The 19245-nt window shown below is 38.6% G+C and overlaps 2 protein-coding genes across 2 annotated transcripts in view; both read left to right on the forward strand.

Moving 5' to 3' along the window:
* STRN (striatin) overlaps positions 1-19245 on the forward strand; it is a 181872-nt gene that overhangs the window by 124272 nt on the left and 38355 nt on the right. Inside the window, 3 exon segments of the mRNA XM_037806627.1 lie at positions 11574-11749; positions 13618-13665; positions 14409-14530. Of these exon segments, the coding sequence (XP_037662555.1) occupies positions 11574-11749; positions 13618-13665; positions 14409-14530 (346 nt within the window).
* On the forward strand, positions 14660-15846 carry LOC119512320 (early nodulin-like protein 2). The gene is made up of 2 exons (XM_037806932.1): positions 14660-15068; positions 15155-15846. Exons 1-2 carry the CDS (start codon positions 14738-14740, stop codon positions 15202-15204), a joined length of 381 nt encoding a protein of 126 aa, XP_037662860.1. The 5' UTR covers positions 14660-14737; the 3' UTR covers positions 15205-15846.

The raw sequence follows: 19245 nt of genomic DNA on the forward strand, positions 1-19245 counted from the left end.
GGCATTCCCAATCCCACTGTCACCCCTCATAAGCTACATTTTTATACAACTGTCTTCGAGATTCATGGGTTCTGGGTTGTAGTTTAATAGTTTCAGGTATCCACCACCAGCTACCCCAATTCTTTAGAACCTAAAAAAGGTTGTCTAAAGTGTGCGTAAGAGTGCCCACCAGAGTGATCTCTCGGCTCGTTTTTTTTTTTTTTTTAAATCATCATTTTATTGAGATATATTCACATACCACGCAGTCATACAAAACAAATTGTACTTTCGATTGTTTACAGTACCATTACATAGTTGTACATTCATCACCTAAATCAATCCCTGACACCTTCATTAGCATACACACAAAAATAACAAGAATAATAATTAGAGTGAAAAAGAGCAATTGAAGTAAAAAAGAACACTGGGTACCTTTGTCTGTCTGTTTCCCTCCCCTACTTTTCTACACATCCATCCATAAACTAGACAAAGTGGTGTTTGGTCCTTATGGCTTTCCCAATCCCATTGTCACCCCTCATAAGCTACATTTTTATACAACTGTCTTCGAGATTCATGGGTTCTGGGTTGTAGTTTGATAGTTTCAGGTATCCACCACCAGCTACCCCAATTCTTTAGAACCTAAAAAGGGTTGTCTAAAGTGTGCGTAAGAGTGCCCACCAGAGTGACCTCTCGGCTCGTTTTGGAATCTCTCTGCCACTGAAGCTTATTTCATTTCCTTTCACACCCCCCCTTTTGGTCAAGAAGATGTTCTCCATCCCACGATGCCGGGTCTACATTCCTCCCCGGGAGTCATATTCCACGTTGCCAGGGAGATTCACTTCCCTGGGTGTCTGATCCCACGTAGGGGGGAGGGCAGTGATTTCACCTTTCAAGTTGGCCCAGCCAGAGAGAGAGGGCCACATCTGAGCAACAAAGAGGCATTCAGGAGGAGACTCTTAGGCACAAATACAGGGAGGCCTAGCCTCTCCTTTGCAGCAACCGTCTTCCCAAGGGTAAAACTTATGGTAGAGGGCTCAACCCATCAAACCACCAGTCCCCTATGTCTGTGGTCATGTTAGCAACCATGAAGGTGGGGTAGGCAAATACCCCTGCATTCTCCACAGGCTCCTCAAGGGGGCACTACATCCTTTTTTTTTTTTTTTTTCCTTTTTTTTCTTTTTTCTTTTTTTTTTTTTTTTTTTTACTTTCCCTTCTTTTTTAAATCAACTGTATGAAAAAAAAAGTTAAAAAGAAAACAAACATACAATAAAAGAACATTTCAAAGAGACCATAGCAAGGGAGTAAGAAAAAGACAACTAACCTAAGATAACTGCTTAACTTCCAACATGTTCCTACTTTACCCCAAGAAAGTTACATAATATAGCAACATTTCAGTGAACTTGTTCCTACTACATCCATCAGAAATTAACAGACCATAGTCATTTCTGGGCATCCCCAGAACGTTAAATAGCTTATCTGTTCTTCTTGGATTATTGTTCCCCCTTCCTTAATTGCTCTCTACTGCTAGTTCCCCTACATTCTACATTATAAACCATTTGTTTTACATTTTTCAAAGTTCACATTAGTGGTAGCATATAATATTTCTCTTTTTGTGCCTGGCTTATTTCGCTCAGCATTATGTCTTCAAGGTTCATCCATGTTGTCATATGTTTCACCAGATCGTTCCTTCTTACTGCCGCGTAGTATTCCATCGTGTGTATATACCACATTTTATTTATCCACTCATCTGTTGAAGGACATTTGGGTTGTTTCCATCTCTTGGCAATTGTGAAGAATGCTGCTATGAACATTGGCGTGCAGATATCTGTTCGTGTCACTGCTTTCCGATCTTCCGGGTATATACCGAGAAGTGCAATCGCTGGATCGAATGGTAGCTCTATATCTAGTTTTCTAAGGAACTGCCAGACTGACTTCCAGAGTGGCTGAACCATTATACAGTCCCACCAACAATGAATAAGAGTTCCAATTTCTCCACATCCCCTCCAGCATTTGTAGTTTCCTGTTTGTTTAATGGCAGCCATTCTAACCGGTGTTAGATGGTATCTCATTGTGGTCTTAATTTGCATCTCTCTAATAGCTAGTGAAGCTGAACATTTTTTCATGTGTTTCTTGGCCATTTGTATTTCCTCTTCAGAGAACTGTCTTTTCATATCTTTTGCCCATTTTATAATTGGGCTGTCTGTACTATTGTCATTGAGTTGTAGGATTTCTTTGTATATGCAAGATATCAGTCTTTTGTCAGATACATGGTTTCCAAAAATTTTTTCCCATAGAGTTGGCTGCCTCTTTACCTTTTTGAGAAATTCCTTTGAGGTGCAGAAACTTCTAAGCTTGAGGAGTTCCCATTTATCTATTTTCTCTTTTGTTGCTTGTGCTTTGGGTGTAAAGTCTAGGAAGTGGCCTCCTAATACAAGGTCTTGAAGATGTTTTCCTACATTATCTTCTAGGAGTTTTATGGTACTTTCTTTTATATTGAGATCTTTGGTCCATTTTGAGTTAATTTTTGTGTAGGGGGTGAGGTAGGGGTCCTCTTTCATTCTTTTGGATATGGATATCCAACTCTCCCAGCCCCATTTGTTGAAAAGACCATTATGGCTCAGTTCGGTGACTTTGGGGGCCTTATCAAAGATCAGTCGGCCATAGATCTGAGGGTCTATCTCTGAATTCTCAATTCGATTCCATTGATCTATATGTCTATCTTTGTGCCAGTACCATGCTGTTTTGGCAACTGTGGCTTTATAATAAGCTTCAAAGTCAGGGAGTGTAAGTCCTCCCACTTCGTTTTTCTTTTTTAGAGTGTCTTTAGCAATTCGAGGCATCTTCCCTTTCCAAATAAATTTGATAACTAGCTTTTCCAAGTCTGCAAAGTAGGTTGTTGGAATTTTGATTGGGATTGCATTGAATCTGTAGATGAGTTTGGGTAGAATTGACATCTTAATGACATTTAGCCTTCCTATCCATGAACATGGAATATTTTTCCATCTTTTAAGGTCCCCTTCTATTTCTTTTAGTAGAGTTATGTAGTTTTCTTTGTATAGGTCTTTTACATCTTTGGTTAAGTTGATTCCTAGGTACTTGATTTTTTTAGTTGCTATTGAAAATGGTATCTTTTTCTTGAGTGTCTCTTCAGTTTGTTCATTTCTAGCATATAGAAACATTACTGACTTATGTGCATTAATCTTGTATCCTGCTACTTTGCTAAATTTGTTTATTAGCTCTAGTAGGTGTATCGTCGATTTCTCAGGGTTTTCTAGATATAAGATCATATCATCTGCAAACAATGACTGTTTTACTTCTTCTTTTCCAATTTGGATGCCTTTTATTTCTTTGTCTTGCCGGATTGCCCTGGCTAGCACTTCCAGCACAATGTTGAATAACAGTGGTGACAGCGGGCATCCTTGTCTTGTTCCTGATCTTAGAGGGAAGGCTTTCAGTCTCTCACCATTGAGTACTATGCTGGCTGTGGGTTTTTCATATATGCTCTTTATCATGTTGAGGAAGTTTCCTTCAATTCCTACCTTTTGAAGTGTTTTTATCAAAAAGGGATGTTGGATTTTGTCAAATGCTTTTTCAGCATCTATTGAGATGATCAACTGATTTTTCCCTTTCGAGTTTTTAATGTGTTGTAATACATTGATTGTTTTTCTTATGTTGAACCATCCTTGCATGCCTGGAATGAACCCCACTTGGTCATGGTGTATGATTTTTTTAATGTGTCTTTGGATTCGATTTGCAAGTATTTTGTTGAGGATTTTTGCATCTATATTCATTAGGGAGATTGGCCGGTAGTTTTCCTTTTTTGTAGCATCTTTGCCTGGTTTTGGTATTAGATTGATGTTAGCTTCATAAAATGAGTTAGGTAGTGTTCCATTTTTTTCAATGTTTTGAAAGAGTTTGAGTAAGATTGGTGTCAGTTCTTTCTGGAAAGTTTGGTAGAATTCCCCTGTGAAGCCATCTGGCCCTGGGCATTTATTTGTGGGAAGATTTTTGATGACTGATTGGATCTTTTTGCTTGTGATGGGTTGGTTGAGGTCTTCTATTTCTTCTCTGGTCAGTCTAGGTTGTTCATATGTTTCCAGGAAATTGTCCATTTCTTCTACATTATCCAGTTTGTTGCCATACAGTTGTTCATAATATCCTCTTATAATTTTTTTAATTTCTTCAGGATCTGCAGTTATGTCACCTTTTTCATTCATTATTTTGTTTATATGGGTCTTCTCTCTTTTTGATTTTGTCAGTCTAGCTAGGGGCTTGTCAATCTTGTTGATCTTCTCAAAGAACCAACTTTTGGTGATATTTATCCTTTCTATTGTTTTTTTGTTCTCTATGTCATTTATTTCTGCTTTAATCCTTGTTATTTCTTTTCTTGTACTTGGTTTAGGATTGGTTTGCTGTTCATTTTCTAGCTTCTTCAGTTGATCCATTAGTTCTTTGATTTTGGCTCTTTCTTCCTTTTTAATATATGCGTTTAGTGCTATAAATTTCCCCCTTAGCACTGCTTTTGCTGCATCCCATAGGTTTTGGTATGTTGTGTTCTCATTTTCATTCGTCTCTATATATTTAGCAATTTCTCTTGCTATTTCTTCTTTAACCCACTGATTGTTTAGGAGTGTGTTGTTTAACCTCCAGGTATTTGTGAATTTTCTAAGTCTCTGATGGTTATTGACTTCTAATTGTATTCCATTGTGGTCAGAGAATGTGCTTTGAATAATTTCAATCTTTTTAAATTTATTGAGGCTTGTTTTATGTCCCAGCATATGATCTATTCTGGAGAAAGTTCCGTGAGCACTAGAAAAGTATGTGTATCCTGGTGATTTGGGATGTAATGTCCTGTAGATGTCTGTTAAATCTAATTCATTTATCAGATTGTTTAGGTTTTCAATTTCCTTATTGGTCTTCTGTCTGGTTGATCTATCTATAGGAGAGAGTGATGTGTTGAAGTCTCCCACAATTATTGTGGAAACATCAATTGCTTCCTTTAGTTTTGCCAATGTTTCTCTCATGTATTTTGTGGCACCTTGATTGGGTGCATAGACATTTTTTTTTTTTTTTTTATCATCATTTTATTGAGATATATTCACATACCACGCAGTCATACAAAACAAATTGTACTTTCGATTGTTTACAGTACCATTACATAGTTGTACATTCATCACCTAAATCAATCCCTGACACCTTCATTAGCACACACACAAAAATAACAAGAATAATAATTAGAGTGAAAAAGAGCAATTGAAGTAAAAAAGAACACTGGGTACCTTTGTCTGTTTGTTTCCTTCCCCTACTTTTCTACACATCCATCCATAAACTAGACAAAGTGGTGTTTGGTCCTTATGGCTTTCCCAATCCCATTGTCACCCCTCATAAGCTACATTTTTATACAACTGTCTTCGAGATTCATGGGTTCTGGGTTGTAGTTTGATAGTTTCAGGTATCCACCACCAGCTACCCCAATTCTTTAGAACCTAAAAAGGGTTGTCTAAAGTGTGCATAAGAGTGCCCACCAGAGTGACCTCTCGGCTCCTTTTGGAATCTCTCTGCCACTGAAGCTTATTTCATTTCCTTTCACATCCCCCTTTTGGTCAAGAAGATGTTCTCCGTCCCACGGTGCCAGGTCTACATTCCTCCCTGGGAGTCATATTCCACGTTGCCAGGGAGATTCACTTCCCTGGGTGTCTGATCCCACGTAGGGGAGAGGGCAGTGATTTCACCTTTCAAGTTGGCTTAGCCAGAGAGAGAGGGCCACATCTGAGCAACAAAGAGGCATTCAGGAGGAGACTCTTAGGCACAAATACAGGGAGGCCTAGCCTCTCCTTGGGTGCATAGACATTTACGATTGTTATTTCTTCTTGCTGAATTGCCCCTTTTATTAGTATGTAGTGGCCTTCTTTGTCTCTCAAAACATCCCTGCATTTGAAGTCTATTTTATCTGAGATTAATATTGCTACACCTGCTTTCTTTTGGCTGTAGCTTGCATGAAATATTTTTTTTTCCATCCTTTCACTTTCAGTTTCTTTGTGTCCCTGTGTCTAAGATGAGTCTCTTGTATGCAACATATTGATGGTTCATTTTTTTTGATCCATTCTGCGAATCTATATCTTTTAATTGGGGAGTTTAATCCATTTACATTCAACGTTAAAACCGTGAAGGCATTTCTTGAATCGGCCCTCTTATCCTTTGGATTATGTTTGCCATATTTTTCCCTCTCTCTATTAATATCCTTTATTGTACCCATACCGAATCTCTTTAGTACTGAACCTTTCTCCAGGTCTCTCTGTCCTGTCTTTGTTTCTCTGTCTGTAGGGCTCCCTTTAGTATCTCCAGTAGGGCAGGTCTCTTGTTAGCAAATTCTCTCAGCATTTCTTTGTCTGTGAAAAATTTAAGCTCTCCCTCAAATTTGAAGGAGAGCTTTGCTGGATAAAGTATTCTTGGCTGGAAATTCCTCTCACTCAGAATTTTAAATATATCGTGCCACTGCCTTCTCGCCTCCATGGTGGCTGCTGAGTAGTCACTACTTAGTCTTATGCTGTTTCCTTTGTATGTGGTGAATTGCTTTTCTCTTGCTGCTTTCAGAACTTGCTCCTTCTCTTCTATGTTTGACAGTGTGATCAGTATATGTCTCGGAGTGGGTTTTTTTGGATTTATTCTATTTGGAGTTCGCTGAGCATTTATGATTTGTGTATTTATGTTGTTTAGAAGATTTGGGAAGTTTTCCCCAACAATTTCTTTGAATACTCTTCCTAGACCTTTACCCTTTTCTTCCCCTTCTGGGACACCAATGAGTCTTATATTCGGACGTTTCATATTATCTATCATATCCCTGAGGTCCATTTCGAGTTTTTCAATTTTTTTCCCCATTCTTTCTTTTATGTTTTCATTTTCCATTCTGTCATCTTCCAGGTCACTGATTCGTTGTTCAACTTCCTCTAGTCTTGTACTATGAGTGTCCAGAATCTTTTTAATTTGGTCAACAGTTTCTTTAATTTCCATAAGATCATCCATTTTTTTATTTAGTCTTGCAATGTCTTCTTTATGCTCTTCTAGGGTCTTCTTGATTTCCTTCATATCCCGTACTAGGGTCTCATTGTTCATCTTTAGTTCTTTGAGTAGCTGCTCTAGGTGTGTCTCTTCTGGTCTTTTGATTTGGGTGCTTGGGCTTGGGTTATCCATATCGTCTGGTTTTTTCATATGCTTTATAATTTTCTGTTGTTTTTGGCCTCGTGGCATTTGCTGAACTTGATAGGGTTGTTTTAGGGTTTGTAGACCAGTTGAAGTCCTTATCTCTAATTTATCAGATCTACAGCTTCGTGGAGTACACTTTCTCTAACTAACCAGCAGGTGGCGTCCACGAGCCACCTGTTCTCCACAAGCCAGATCTCCCCTGCTTAGCCTTTTTGGTGAGTGGGGGAGTGAGTCTTGTGGGGCCCAATTGGTGTACCAAGCTTGCGTGTGTAGTTGGTGTTGCCTGCCCTGTATGTGGGGCGTGTTTCTGGGCAGTCGGGGTGGCCCTAACAATCAAATCTCCCTGATGATCCTAGAGTTTTAAAGCTGCTGCAATAGTCTAATCCTTCAGTTCAGTCCTGCCACAGTTTGTCTCTGCCACTGACCCACAAGTCTTTGGTATTGGCGTATGGCTCCTGAGACTTGCAAGTGGGCCCCTCTTCCAGGCTGTGCACCCCGGGTCCTCTGTTGAGGGATGACTGTGCTATGTCACAGGTGAGTGCCGTCCCCCCAGGGCAGTTCTGGGCTGCTGGGCTGTGTTGGGAGGCTCCCAGTCTGCTCAAATGATGGCTGAATGGGGCTCTGTTAATTCACACTGCTCCCCCTTCCCAGCTCTGGGACATTCAGCTGAGGTTGCAGGGAAGGCTAATGTCCACGCCCAGTTTTGTGGTGTGTGCCTGTTATTTGAAGCACTTCCGTCACACTGGGTTGTCTGGGGCAGCTCTGGGCTATGGGGCTGGCAATGGGCAGGAGTGTTTCCTGTTCACCAGGATGGTGGCTGTGAGCGGACACCCCCCTTTTCTTGGGAAGTTGTGTTGTTTAGTGAATTTTCTCAGCCACTGGAATATTGCCTTTTGTCTCAGAGCTCTCTTAGTTCTGCTCTTGACTTGACGTGCCCAAATTTCAATTCTTTGAAGCTTTCTGTATTGAGCTTCTTAGAGTAATTGTTTTAGAAAAAGCAAAAAGGATTTAAAAAAAAAAAAAAAAAAAAAAAAACGGCCCTCCTCAGAGATCTAATGGGTTATTGAAATGCTAATAGACAAAGCAACCAGGGCCATTAAGGAAAGGTGCTCAGGGCAGAGAGATCAGCTTTGCTTCGGGATTTGCATTTGCGCCTCAAGGCCTGATCTCCGCCCTTCCCCTTTCTGTGTTCACCAGAACTCGAAAAATCCTCTGCTTTTATTTTGGAGTTTTTCGTGTTGTTTTTTTTCTATGTCTGTCTCCTCTCTGCTGGGCTGGCTGCTTTCAGAGTCTCTGGTGTCTGGTCTCAGTCTATCTATGGTTGGAGTTTGAATCAGTAGAATGAGTTTCCGATAAGAGCAGCCACTGCAATTCTCCCTTCTCCTTCCCAGAGCTGACAGCCCCTCCTCCCCCGAGACTGAGCCTGGCAGGGAGGGGCGCGGGTCCCCTGGCCGCAAAAACTTACAGATTTCGCTGATCTCAGCAGTTCCACGTTTTCATGAGTGTTGTATGAAGTATGCCCAAAGACAGATTGCTCTGTGGTGTCCAGTCCACGCAGTTCCTGGCTTTTTACCTACTTTCCTGGAGGAGTAACTAAAACATACAGCTCACCAGTCTGCCATCTTGCCCCGCCCTCTCCCAGTTCACTCTTATATTATATGTAATCAGTAGTTAAACCCATCCATTGAGATCTTAATTATGGTTATCATATTTTTTGCTTTTAGAATTTCAATTTGGTTTTCTTTTTTTTTTAGAGGTTTCTTCCAAAATTTTTCATTTTTCCTTTATCTCTTGAGCATAGTAAACTTGATTATTTTAAAGTTTTAATCAGAGATCCTGTAGTTCAGCTACTATTATGTGTTGTTTCTTTTTTTTTTCATTTATGTTGTTTGATCTCTTATGTACACAGTTATTTTTTATTATGTTCCAATAATTACATTTAAAAAATTGTCTGTAGAATTAACATATATACCACATGTCTGAACCTGCAGTTCTTCTAATATTGAGGTCTAGGGTGGTATTTTCTTCCAGAGAGTGTATTTTAATTTGCTTCTCTCAACTGTCTGGAGTCTCTAGAAATCTGAAATCACCTCACTCATTTTCAGTTTTTGAGACATTTTCAAACAGATTTACAGATTCTGCAAGGGTCTGTCTTCTTCCATTTCACCTTTACTTCTCAGATGTAGCCTTTGGAATCACAAGCAAAAGCAAGGTGGTTCAGCATGCCCCACTCTCTTGGCAGACCTTGGACACTAATTTGTATACCCCTAGCACTGGAAGACTGTCAGAAGCACTGCTCAGCATCTTGACAGTCCCATCTAGAATCAGTAAACACCCTTGGCAGAAAAACAATTATAAACACCAGGCTCATCTCCTTAGATCTCTGTCCTTGCCTGGATCCTGACCCGTTATTTCTTCACTGCCTTGTTGGTTCTCCATTTTTGTATTTAGTACTGCTGTTCTCTTTGTCCTCAGTAGAGAGTTGACCCAAATTACCTAGTCTATAATGGCTAAAAGCAGAAATTCCTGTTAGAAACTTGTGTCCACTCTATACTAACCCCACAAAGAGATTGCCTGGCATTTAATGGAACTTAATCTTCTCCCTAGAGGAAGTCCATTCTTTTTTCTTAGCTCTTAGTGGTTAGAAAACTTGATGTTATGTCTGTCTTCCTGTTTCCAAAAGTAGTTCCAGGTTTTATTAAGCATATAAGTAATCTTTTGCTGCATAACCAAATTATCTCAAAGCTTATTAACAGCTTTAAACAAGAATCATTTATTATTCATAGTTTCTGTTGGTCAGAAATCCAGGAGCAGTTTAGCTGGGTGGTTCTGGGTTGAGGTCTCTCATCAGGGTGCAGTCAAGACATTGGCCAAGGCTGCCGTGTCACGTAGAGGTTCAATATGGGGAGTCTGTTTCCGAGCTCACTTGCGGTTGTTGGCAGTTCTCAGTTCTTTGTTGGCTGTTGGCTGGAGACTTCATGTCTTCACCACATGGGCCTCTGTAAATCTAATCTGTAAATTGGAGATTGTTGTGAGGATTAAGTAAATTATTGTATGTAAAATGCTGTGAATAATGTTCAACAGAGTGAATAATGGTCAATATAGCAGCTATTATTAGTATTGTTGTTTTTTGTTATTGGTGGTTTGGTGATATTTTTCTAGTGTTTTACCAGTACTCCCCCACTCTTGCTTAGCTTTGGAGTATGACAGGTTCATGCGTGGGGTTAGTGTAAAGTCAAAAACTAGCCACCTCCTTAGCTATTTTGTTAGTTGGTATGGGAAAAATATCGTATTTTTTTTTCAGTTGTTGGAGTTACCTTGGAAAGAAGGAACATAATGGTGTGCTTAATTTACCAACTGTTGAGTTTCCCAGCTGCTAAAACAAATACCATACAAATGGGTTGGCTTAAACAATGGGAATTTATTGGCTCACGGTTTTGAGGCTAGGAGAAGTCTACATCACTGCATCAGCATGGTGCTATTTACTCCCTGAAGCCTGTGGTATTCTGGTGGGCTGGCAGTCCTTGGGGTTCCTTGGCTTTCTCAAAACATGATGATGACCTCTCCTTTCTCTTATGTATTCCCACAGACTTCCAGGTTATAGGTCTTTATGTGGCTTTCTTTCTGTGGACTTCTCCATGAAAGCCCCAACAATAGGGTTAAGACTCATCCTGATTCAGTTGGGTACACATTGATTAAAAATAACATCTTCAAAATGTTGTATCCACAATGGTTCACAACCACAGGAATTGATTAAGAATAAGAACATGTGTTTCTGGGGTACACAATTCAACCTGCCACACCAAAGGGATCTATTTTGTTTAATTTCTAATGATTACTTCTTTCAATTTTAACATTTTCTCCTTCCAGTTTATGAACTTTGTTACCAGTTCAATGTTCTGTTTTAGTAAGTGCTTTTTGTTATGTAAAATAGAACGGAAGAAAATTTAACTTCTGTTGGAAAGTATTAAAAATCTCAAAAGTATGGTCATATTATACAATATTAACAGGTTTAAAGATACCTTATTTTTTTAACTCTTAACCAAAACTACTGAGTTTCTGTATTATAATTTAGGTTGAACTTATTCTTTTCAAAAATGATCCTATTGATGATCTATTATACGTTATTAAACTATTTGATTCTCTTTTTATATTGAATTTTATTAACTGTTTTCTTGTTACACCTTTTATATTTCTTCAAAGGAAACTACTGTTGGCATATTGTTAATTTTGCCTATTGGTTTGGTTATTTAAATTTAAAATTTTTATTGTTTTGATAGTTGCAATATGTGATGGTTTAATCACAAATCAGCAAGAATTAATGTTGAAATATAGTTGTCTTCCAATCCTCAACTAAACGCAGAGATATCTCTTTTTTGTTTCTTTAATAGATAGCAAACAATAAAGATGCACTGAGGAAGACATGGAATCCTAAGTTTACATTAAGAAGTCACTTTGATGGTATTCGAGCCCTTGCTTTCCACCCCACTGAGCCTGTTTTGATAACAGCATCAGAGGATCACACATTAAAAATGTGGAATTTACAGAAAACAGCCCCAGCCAAAAAGTGAGAATATTCTGCTGTAACTTTATTTGAATATTTTAATTAACATTTTTCCAGTAGAAAAATGCTTATTTTTTATTTGCCATTAAATTTCCCAAATATCTCTTCTGGTTCTTTCTTCTTCAACATGTCATATAATTTAGAGTATCTTTCCCTCCATTCTTGCAATCTAATGTTGGGTTGGAAAACAGAAACTTAGGAAGAATTGATACCATCTGATGGTTTGCCCAGGGTTTGTGAATGCTGATTGCAGTCCTTATATAGTGTTTCAAATGACTGCCATGTTTGGGGAAACCTTGTCTTTACCGAAGGTTCCTACTGTTCTTGTACACAGGTATAGGTATGTTTAAAATCCTCAGACCCCCTGCCCCCATTGTTACTAGGTTTGGACTTCTGGGGTGGAGGGAAGGGAAGGCCATTTTGTGGAGGGGAAGGGATCTGTCTCTCTTTGGTCTTGTCTTTGGCCTTGAGCCTTTGGGTACTTTCCATACCATACCCACCAATAAATATGTCCTCACTGAAAGACACTATTATTGCCATCACTCAACTGTTAGTACTTCCCTTGTCCAGACATGAGTTAATACAAACCCTTTTATCAGCCACCAGTTGTTCCTGATCCTCCTTGGTGGGGTCCTTATTGGAACTCCTCTCCTCTCTTGGACCACATGGCCCAGAACCCAGTATCTGCCAGCAGAGGCCCTCCTTCAGCCTCAGGCACTGTTATTACAAGAGTGCAACTAAACATCAGATGGAATTAAGAGAAACTTTACTACTCTTAGAGGACTTCTATTGCCCAGTTTAAGAAGAGATCAGTGACATTCCTACTGTGAGTCATACTTAGGGCAGATAAAATACTTGATTTATCAGTCAGCCCCAGATAGCTCAACCATACCTTGCTAAAACCAAATTTATCCTGATAGGAATCAAGTTCTTCAGCAATGAAAACTTATTTCCTGGCCATAAGTTGTGTCTTTTGTCTTGCTAGTTCTTTGGTCATGCTGGACATCATTTTGGACTAGAGAATGTGAATGTCTTATCGTACATTCTTGACTAAAATTTTCAAAAAGATTGAAAAAAGTTACTTGCTGAAGGTAGCCTGGTAATAATAATACCTTCATATGTAAATAACAGTGGCCTGTTTTACCTCTGAACTTTAAACTTGGAAGTGACTTGAGCAAGGACGGCGTGCCTATAAATAACTGCAGTACAATGTGGAAAATGGCAAGTACTTGGCTTTAAATCCAGCTTCCAATAACAACCCTGTTAATGAGTTATAAGTACTATACGTGTACATCTGGCAGTTTTCTGAGCAATGAATAAACTAATGACTTGGACAGTTTCTACTGGTATCAAGCATAGACACAGTAACTTTCATGACAGGCAAGGAAATTAAAGTACCATTTATCGAAATCGTCCTGTGTGCATAGCCCAGGTTGTTTTACTTACAGAATCTCATTCAGTCCTTGTGAGATATTTGGTGTTGTCCCCTTTTTTTTTTTTTGTTTTAAACGTAGAGGAATCTGAAGTTGTGAAAGATTAAATCATTTGTTAGATAGTAACAGAACTGGAAATTGAATTCAGAACTTTCTGCCTCCCAAGTTCATGTTGTTTTCCCTGGGTGAGGCTGTCTCCATTTGGTCAAATAGATTATGACCATGCTAAAAGAATTATAACAGGGTTTCATTTCTAAATGAGGATCTTGTTTTTGAAGCCATGAAAATATGGTGTTAGGTAAGCTTTCTTATGTATCCTGTAATCTAGAATTGTATGTTACTGTAGTGTTTCTAAAAGTGATTTTATGACATATTCTATCATACTGTTTACTACTGAAAATTAAAATGGTAAAAATGATCTTTTTTCTTTTTATTTAGGAGTAATTCTCTTGACGTAGAACCTATCTATACATTCAGGGCTCATAAGTAAGTATGTGCTTTTTATATGTTTTAAACTAACACCATTGCAAATCAGCCTGGTTATGATTTTTTGTATGTAGTAATGTTTTTTGTAAATGAAACTGGTGGATAATATAACACGAGAAGTAAGTTCATCACTACCAATAGGGATCCTTGCTGAAATCAGAGTTTATTTGCATGGTGTTTAACATTTATATATGTATATATACATAAAGTAAAGTTGAGGTAATTAGGGTTAAATAGTAGAAATCCTGACATATTTTTCCTTAAATGTTAGATGAAAATATGTGGTATTTTTCTTTATTGTGATCATATATTGCATGCTTTTCCTGTTTCAGTTTGAGCTTATGGAGTTAATTCAGTGGATTTAGTACAAAGCTTAGCATACTTTTACTATAAAGGTCAGATAGTGTATGGTTTTTAGAGTTTGTGGGCCATGTACTCTTGGTTACATATTCTTTTTTTTTTTTCCTTTTTTTTTTCTTTTTATAGCCCTTTAAAAATGTAAAAAACATTCCTAGCTTGAGGACTGTACAAAAAACAGACCACCAACTGGCTTTCGTCCACAGATTATATTTTGCCAACCACGATTTAGCAGCAGTAGGAAAATGAACAATGCTTTGATAGTATTTTTATTATAAAAAAAGCAGAAAAATAGAAAGTTGTTTGGATAATTAAACACTCTTATTTTAACAAGTCATGTTATCACACTTTTTTGTGAATAGAAATTGATTTTTTTTATTCCCCAGAGGTCCAGTGCTGTGTGTGGTAATGAGCAGCAGCGGTGAGCAGTGCTTCAGTGGCGGCACAGATGGGCTGATCCAAGGCTGGAACACCACCAACCCCAACATCGATCCTTATGATTCTTATGGTATGTAATTCCCCCCCCAAATCTGAAAGGATAAATGTTTTATTTTTACACATTGTTTCTTAGCATATATAGGATATAATTGGATATTTTTGGGAATAAATTGGAAAAATAGAACCACATCTTTAGTTTGTTAAAAAGGATTCCTAGCGGGAGGAAGCAGCGGGCCCCTCGCTGGGCCCCATCCGCGGGGCCTCAGCTACCCCCGGGATGGCGGCAACCCCCGGGCCGCTCACATCCAGCGGGGCCGGCGGCTCCGAGGCTCCGGGGAGCTCCCCGGGGACCGAAGACAGCGCCTCCGAGCATTCGGGCTCCGGGAGCCGGGCTGGGCCCCACAGGACGACGGCGCCCCCTGCGTCGGCTGCCCCGAGCCAGGCCGCCCCGCGGGAGGCAGCTGGGAGCCCGCCAGGGCCGGAAGCAGCTGTGACCAGTGTAAGGAGTAGCACTGATATAAGAGACATAGCTGCCGTCACTCAGGCCCACCATCTGAGCTCAAATAACCACCCAGAGTCTCAAGAAGGAAAATCAGCACCAGAATCAGGGCAACCCTTTGGAATTCTAAAGGCAGATTTTAACATCCCACCTCTAATGGACCCAGATGATATGAAAGACGAATTTTTGCGAGAGGAAACAGAATTGGAAATTACCCCAGATATGCCAAGAGGCTAAATGGCTGAATTTCAAAGCTAAACCTAGTACAAGAGAAAACTACATATTAAACTTGCATATATGGATTTTATAGAATGAAATAGAAAAGCAGGAGAAGATGGGGTATTTGGAATAATAACCTTGAGAACGACAAACAACAGCAAAAACCTGAACCAAGCGACAAAATCCTGAAAACAAACCCCATAACAAGCCCAATCCACTCTCAACTTCTTTATTATCATTCTGAGGAAAGAAGAGAAGACAGAAGTGATATAAGAAGCTAAGTGTGGTCACGCTTCCAAATAAACTGGAGGACTTTCTTTACCAGCTATGAGCTAGTTTATTGTTTTTCTCCAAGTGTACTAAACATCAAGATATGTGCTAAAAGTCAGGTAGTAATGTCAAATACAGTAGCAACTTAATCTGAAATGTTTAAAGTTAAAGTTTATTTGTATTCTTTGTAGGAATATCAATAAAAGACCTCAAATGTATCTATATCTGTACATGTACAAGAACCATCAAAAATTATTCACAGAACAAAAATAAATCTTCTTTAGAACAAACCCAGGTGATGAAATGCAGATATGGATCTCACATATGGAACAATCTAAGTGCTACTAGCACAAAAATATGGCTTTAAAAATAAAATAAAATCTTGGGTTTTGTTTTTCCTAGGTGTATTTCTCTCTCTTGAAATAAAAAATAAATTATTTAGAGCTAAAAAAAAAAAAAAAAAAAGGATTCCTATGTTTAGGAAGCAATTTGATATATAATGCTAATAGGGATAAAAACTTCCTTTTTCCTGAGAAAACAGTAAAGTCTTATTGACTGGAAATGGTGGATTGATGACAATTGTTTTCTTCAATTTAGGTATCTGTACAGTACTTGATACATTATTAACTAATCTGTAATCACATTTCATCTCTATTCTTGACAAATAACTTTGAAGGAAAATGAATATTGGCGTCATCCCCTTGATCAATTATTGAAGGGGTGTAGAGGTTAATACTTCTGACACCAAAATATATAAGAGGCCTTAAAAGTTAAGAAGTGCCATTTAGTCTTGGGAACAGTACCATGAGACATAAATCCATATTATAATCTGTCACCAGATGTTTCTATGAATTCCCCTGGCAAAGACTGTTTACAAGTTGGCTGTTTTGGTGTCCTCTTAAATTATAGAAAGGTATGAAGTATCATATATGTCATAAAAGCATGTATTTTTATTATCATTTTAGATTAATTTTGCCACCAAACCTAAGTGAAGGTAAGAAATTCAATAAATAGAAGTTCACCAAATATTTACTTAATAAGAATTTAATATATATCTTGTGAAAGGCAATCTGCTACAGGCTGTTAGATGAATGAACAGAATCCTTGCCCCAAAGAGCTGACTCTCACCAGGACTTTCCTTCTCAAGGACAAAACTGAGGCCCAGCATGCTTCCTCTCCACCCCTGGTTCTTTTATAGATTTCTTTGTTCCTTGTCTATTGTTACCTCTCTGAGAGGATAAATTGTCCCTCATTCTGTCCCAGGCCAACTCTTCCCCTTTTGTGCCTTTTTTTTTTTTAACTTTTTATTTTGAAATACATTCAAAATTACAGGACAGTTACAAAAATAATACAAACCCCATACAAGAAACTCCAGCATAACCCCTCACCCCCCCACCCAGATACCTACATCCACCATTTTCAACATTTTGCCAAATTTGCTGTTTTTTTCTTTCCCTTCCTCTCTTGCCTCCCTCCCTCCCTTCCCTCCCTCCTTCCCTTCCTTTTTTCCTTCCTTCCTTCCATTTATCCATCCAATATGTATCCATCTATCAGTCCTTCTATTTATATATCTATCAGTTTCTCTATCAGTCTGTCTTATTCATCAGTTCATTTTTTGAAAACTTAGTTTAAGTTGTATACATCATATTTCTTGAACAGTACCATGTACATTTCCTGAGACCAAGGCTATTCATTTATGTAACCACCTTAAGTGCAGTTATCAAGTTCAAGAAATTTAACATTGAATTAAAGCTTAAAGTCTATATTCCAGGTTTTCCCTGGGTCCCAGTAATGTACAATTGAGCCTTTTCTCCTCGTTTGTTAGATCCCATCCAGTATCATATATTGCATTTAATTGTCATTTTCTCTTTAGTTGCTCTTTCTAATTTTTTTTTTTTAAATTGTGGAAACATATACAACATAAACTTTCCCATCTCAACCACTCTCAAGGTTTCCATTCAGTGAGAGTAATCACAGTCACAATGTTGAAGTATCCTTACCACCTTGCATTGCTAGAACTTGTCCATCTCCCTAACCAGAAACCCTACCCCCATTAGGCGTTAACTCCCTGTTGCATCTACCCCCACCCCTTTGGAAACCTGTACTATACTTTCTGTCTCTGTGAGTTTACATATTCTCTTATATTTTCTTTGTAGTTATCATGAGGCTTCAATTTAGCATCTTAAACCCGTAACAATTTTGTTTGGTTTGATACCAACTTAACTTCAGTAGTATATACAAACTGTGCTCCTATATCCCTCTGTCCCCCTACCTTTTGCAGTTCTTATTACAGATTACACATTTATATATTTTGAATCCAAAACCACAGATTTATTACTACATTTTATTCATTTGCCTTTTAGATCCTGCAGGAAGTAAAAAGTGGAGTTACAAACCAAAGATACAGTAGTACTGGCATTTATATTTACCCACGTTGTTACCCTTACTGGAGATCTTTATTTCTTCATGTGGCTTTGATCTGTTATCTATTGGTCTTTCCTTTCGACATACAGAACTCTCTTTAACATCTCTTTTAGAGCTAGACTAGTGGTGATGAACTCCCTCTGCTTTTGTTTATCTGGGAATGTCTTAATCTCTCTCTTGGTTTGCAGTTTTTTTGTTTTCGGCACTTTAGATATCTCATCCCACTGCTTTCTTGACTCCCTGGTTTCTGATGAGAAATTGGCACTTAAACCTAACCCTATAAATTACCAGACTATTAATTACCTAAACTTTTTTTTATATCAATCCCCAAATATTTCTTGAATCTATTTCTGCTCTGACCCTTTTACCACCACCCTAGTTTAGGCCTTCATCATCACTCTCCCTATCTACTGAAAGTTTCCTAAATGGTCCCTTTGCCTTTGTCTTGATTCTGTCCCATCTGTCCTCCGCACTACAACCAAAGCTATCTTATTAATAACAGTTACTTGTCCCTTCTGCTCCTGGGAAACCCTTCAGTGGTTCCCTGTTGCTTTCAGGATAATTCCCAAGTTTCTTAATATGTCATAGAAATCCCACCATAAACTAGCTGCTCACATCTTATCCACTTCCTGCCTCAAGCTTCACGCTCCTGTAGTACTAAATCACTTATAATTTTCCTCATATACCATATTCTTTCTCCTTCTGTGATTTTGTTGGTCCTGCCACCTTTGCTAGGAATACCTTACCTATATTCTTTGGCTAACTTCTGTGCACTCTAAGTATCACTCTCTCCAAGAAGCTTTCACTCATCTCAGTCACTCAGTTACAGACAGTAGGGTCTGTCACTGATTGTGCTTACCACCTTGTCTTCTCCATTAGACCACTGACACTCGTAAGGACAGGGATTGTATGTCTTAATCATGTGTGGCCCCAGCCTCTATCATAGTAACTGATACACAGTGTGTCTTTACAAATATTTGAAGAATCTGTATGTGACTGTGAGAAGAATTATGACAGATAACACCATTGGCATTTTCAGACTTAACATCAGGGAGCCATCTTGAGAGTATTACTTCCTAGAGTCATTGTGAGGATTAATAATGCATTAAAGTTTCCAGTTTGACTTTTGTCATGACACTGTGTAATGTGACAGCCCCTACCCCCAGACATCATCCACATCTCATTTATTGCTATTTGAGAATCTGGGGGTTCCTGTAGGATCTCGGGTCATGTCTCTTGTAAACGTAAGAGATGTATTGCTCCCAACAATAACTGCCATTCATAATAGAGTAGGATAAGTGGCCTGAGAGGTATATCCAAAATGTTGAAGGAATTTAGAGGAAGGAAGGATCTCTCTGTTTACTTCCTCAGGG

The sequence above is a fragment of the Choloepus didactylus genome, chromosome 17 (genome assembly GCF_015220235.1).
Source record: "Choloepus didactylus isolate mChoDid1 chromosome 17, mChoDid1.pri, whole genome shotgun sequence".
NCBI lineage: Eukaryota > Metazoa > Chordata > Mammalia > Pilosa > Megalonychidae > Choloepus > Choloepus didactylus.